The sequence below is a fragment of the Hylobates moloch genome, unplaced genomic scaffold (assembly GCF_009828535.3).
Source record: "Hylobates moloch isolate HMO894 unplaced genomic scaffold, HMol_V3 SCAFFOLD_12, whole genome shotgun sequence".
Classification (NCBI taxonomy): Eukaryota; Metazoa; Chordata; class Mammalia; order Primates; family Hylobatidae; genus Hylobates; species Hylobates moloch.
Window position 1 is genome coordinate 38,953,292 of NW_026652287.1, and position 3,514 is coordinate 38,956,805.

Genomic DNA, 3,514 nt, shown 5'->3' on the forward strand with positions numbered 1-3,514 from the left:
GCCGCCGCCCCGGTCCCCCGCGCCTGGCGGGCCCGGCGGAGGGCCTCCCCCAGCGCCTCCGGCTCCCCCGCCCCCGCCGGCGGGCGGCGGCGGCCCGGGCGGGGGTCCTCCCGTGCTGTAGTCCGACATGGCGCGGCGGGGCCGGGCCTGGCGCGGAGGCTGAAGCTGAGGAGGCGGCGGCAGCGGCGGCGGCTCAACGCGGGAACAAGGCCTCGCTCCACACGGCCGCGGAGCACTCTGGGAACCCAGCCGCTGGGAGGACGACGAGTGGGGAGAGAGTCGCCCCTCCCGCCGCCGACGTGACGGACGGCTCCGGCGGGCCAATGGGAGGCAGCCGCCGCACCCCGGACACCAATCGCGAGCTCTGAAGGAGGTGGCCAATCGGAGCGCAATGAGGGGCAGTGGGCGGGAGGCTCAGGGTGACTGACGGCTCTCAGAGGCAATAGCTGCGAGCTGCCGGTGCTGGGCGGGCAAATGAAGGAGACCTGAGAAGGCAGGAGGCCCAATGAAACACCAGTGCCAGATTCGCGGGGCGGCTTCAGAATTAGATTGACGGTTCTGAAGAGTCACGTGGACTGTAAGGCCGGGCCTAGTGGAAGACGCCTATGGACCTGCTGGGTGGGCGTTAGGCTTGATAGTCGTAGACGCAAGCCAATGAATGCACGTGAGAGGTGGTGCTTGTAAAGATGGGCAGTCAATTAATCCAATCCCTGACGAGTTCTGGGTGATGAGGTTGGCTTTGGACTTTAATTGCTTCCCTTGTTAACCAGAATCCTGTTCTATCCCTGACTTCTAAGCCAATGGCTGAGCGACATGGGTGGGTGTTCGGTGACTGACACTAGTCTGGACAAATGGGAACGAAGGAAATCAAAGCGCCCAGTTTTGGTGGGAGCCAGTGGAAGCGCCGCTGCATTGGGGCGGAGTCGGCCACCAGACAGCGAGAGGGGATTAGCGGGAACTGTAGTGAATGGCAGCCGACGTGGGCGGTGGCAACCAGCAGCCCGAACTCAGGCCTGATGTCTGGGTTAGCTCACCGGGAGCCTGGTTGGGTAGGCCCGGCACGTGGCCCGCTTGAAGCCTTAGAGATCGAGCGCTTCCGGAGGTGGGGAGGCCGGAAAGCAGGAAACTCGGGATCCCCCGGGCCTTCTTCTCTCTCGACCCCCCATCTAGAGCATCCAGTTCTCTTGCAGGACTCAAGGAACCAGCCCCAGAACCGTTCCAACAACCGGGATAGAGGGATCACAGCCCCGATCACACCCCTCACTTCACACCCCTCACTCCCTTCGCATAAGGCCCTGGGATCCAAGCCTCAAGCTCCTATCCTAGGTCCTCACCTCCTCTCCTGGACACAAATTCCCATTCAGGACCCAGAGGCCCAAGGTCCCCAGCTCCCCTACTGGGTCCAGGGATCTCATCCACCCAGTTCCACTCCTAGGCCCAAGTATCCAGACACGTTCAGCAAAAACTATCTCTTTATTCCTTGTTGTATGACATGTTCACCATTTCGCCCTGGAGCCAGGATGACCCACAAGGGGCCAGACTGGGGTCCACGTTTCTTGTCTCAGGCTGCACCCTGGGGAGGGAGCCCCAGGAGTCTTCTGACCCAGCACTCCCCCCGCCCACGACCAACCCCAGCTTCAGGAATCTTCTGACCCAGCGACCCACCCCCACCCCCAGCCTGCTTTTGCCACCAAAAACTGCTCCAGGGCCTGAGTCTTGAGGCCTCGAGGGCTCTTTGGGGCCAGGGGTCATCAGGTCCTCCTGTCCCATTTCTGCCTAGGCTGTGTCGTCCAGCTCACAGCCTATACGCCCAGGGTTTTCTTCATGGCTTCGTACACCACATAGCTGATGCCACCTGCTGGCAAGACCTTCAGTAGCGTGGGGGTCATGCCTCGGTACAGCCCTAGCCAGCCCTGCTGGGCCAGGATCCGCTGGAGGACTCCACGCATGGTGGGATTTGAGCCCTCCACGGTATCTGCAGGGACATAGGCAAGATCAGGACTAGACCAGAGATGACCGGGCCTCCTAGGAGTCTGGAATGTTGTGGACAGGTGCTGAAGCCACAGGTAGGGGCCCCAGGGGTCAGTAGGAAAAGAGTTTTGAAGAGTCTTAGAGGAAATTGGTCAGTTTCAGGAGGAGTGGGGGAGTTTCTGAGTAGGAGTTATCAGGATTAATTTTAGGAAATTTTCTTGAGGGGTGGGAGTGGGGATAGGGTCTCTCTCTATTGTGCAGGCTGGAGTGCAGAGGCACGATCATAGCTCACTGCAGCCTCGACTGCCAGAACTCAAGGGATCCTCCAGCCTCAGCCTCCCAAGTAGCTGGGACCACAGGTCCGTACCACCATGCCTGGCTAATTTTTATATATATTTTTTGAGACAGAGTCTCAAAAGCCATCAAAAGTGGGCTGGGATGAGACATGGAGGGTGTCGGACTCAGTTTTGGGGGATGAGAAAATTGAGACAGCCAGGGTGGGGCGGGGAAGGGGCATGCGTGGTGGCCGCTGGGGACAGGCTGACCTTGGGCCTGCATCCTGGTGCGCACCAGAGTCAGTGGGTAGCTGGCCATCTGGCCACAGGTCGTGGATAGCGTCACAGAAGACAGACTGACCAGGCCACTGGGGTCCCCCATATCCCTGCCTGACTTCAGCCAGAAGCACTGGAGCATCTGCAAGAGAAGGGGGCCAGGAGAAAGCTCACTAGGAGCCTGGGCTCCGGCTACCCCTGCCACCCCCTCTGCAGGACCCATACCTCATAGACAGCCAGGTCGGTACAGGCATAGGGGATGATGCCGAGCATATTGGGCAGGTAGCCGCGGTAAAGGGCGCGGGTGCCCTCCTGCTGCAAGATCTGCCTGGCGCAGTCCAGCAGCCCCTTGTACTGGCCCGTCCGACGCAAGGTCAGCCGCGTCTTCAGCACCTGGGGATGGCGGGGAACAAGGCAGCTCATTTGATTGAATCATGTCAATGACCCTTGGGGTAGCCATTGTCCCCACCCTACAAACAAGGAAAATGAGGCTCAGGAAGGCAAAGAGCTGGGTTTCAGACCCAGATCTGTCAGATTCCATGGAATGCTCTCTGAATTTTGAGTTCTGAAGCACAAATGCTGGCAAAGGCCAAGAGAGTGAGGGAAGAAGGCTCAGGTCTGTCATTCCAGCCCTTTGGGAGGCTGAGGCAGGAGGATCGCTTGAGGCCGGGAGTTCGAGACCAGCCTGGGCAACATAGCGAGACCCCATTTCTACAAAAAAATCAATAAAATAAAAATAAGATGTATATGGAAACATCAACATAGGAGAACAGCCTGGAAAACTGATTAAGAATAACAGGGAAGGGAGGTGAGAAAACATGCCCTCAAGCCTCAAAAATTGAAGACAGCTGGCAAAATTTTATGGCAAGAAGATCAAGCATTGGGGGGAAAGAAAGGGAGTGAATAGGTAGAAAACAGGGCCTTCTTAGGGCAGTGAAACTACTCTATAAGATACTACAATGGTGGATACAAGTCATTATACATTCCTCAAA

The 3,514-nt window shown here is 58.2% G+C and overlaps 1 protein-coding gene across 3 annotated transcripts; it reads right to left on the bottom strand.

The window, feature by feature from the left end:
* Nucleotides 1-1,477: 1,477 nt before the first annotated feature.
* SLC25A41 (solute carrier family 25 member 41) lies at nt 1,478-3,041 on the bottom strand. 3 transcript variants are annotated; one of them, XM_058425123.1, is made up of 3 exons: nt 2,748-3,041; nt 2,517-2,664; nt 1,478-1,855 (listed from the first exon to the last, which is right to left on the bottom strand). In XM_058425123.1, exons 1-3 carry the CDS (start codon nt 2,943-2,945, stop codon nt 1,803-1,805), a joined length of 399 nt encoding a protein of 132 aa, XP_058281106.1. In that variant the 5' UTR covers nt 2,946-3,041; the 3' UTR covers nt 1,478-1,802. The 3 variants fall into 3 exon arrangements, with proteins under 3 accessions (XP_058281106.1, XP_032027458.1, XP_058281105.1); XM_032171567.2 differs by having other exon boundaries at nt 1,478-1,975; nt 2,748-3,027; XM_058425122.1 differs by having other exon boundaries at nt 1,832-2,664; nt 2,748-3,038.
* Between the last annotated feature and the right edge of the window lie 473 nt (nt 3,042-3,514).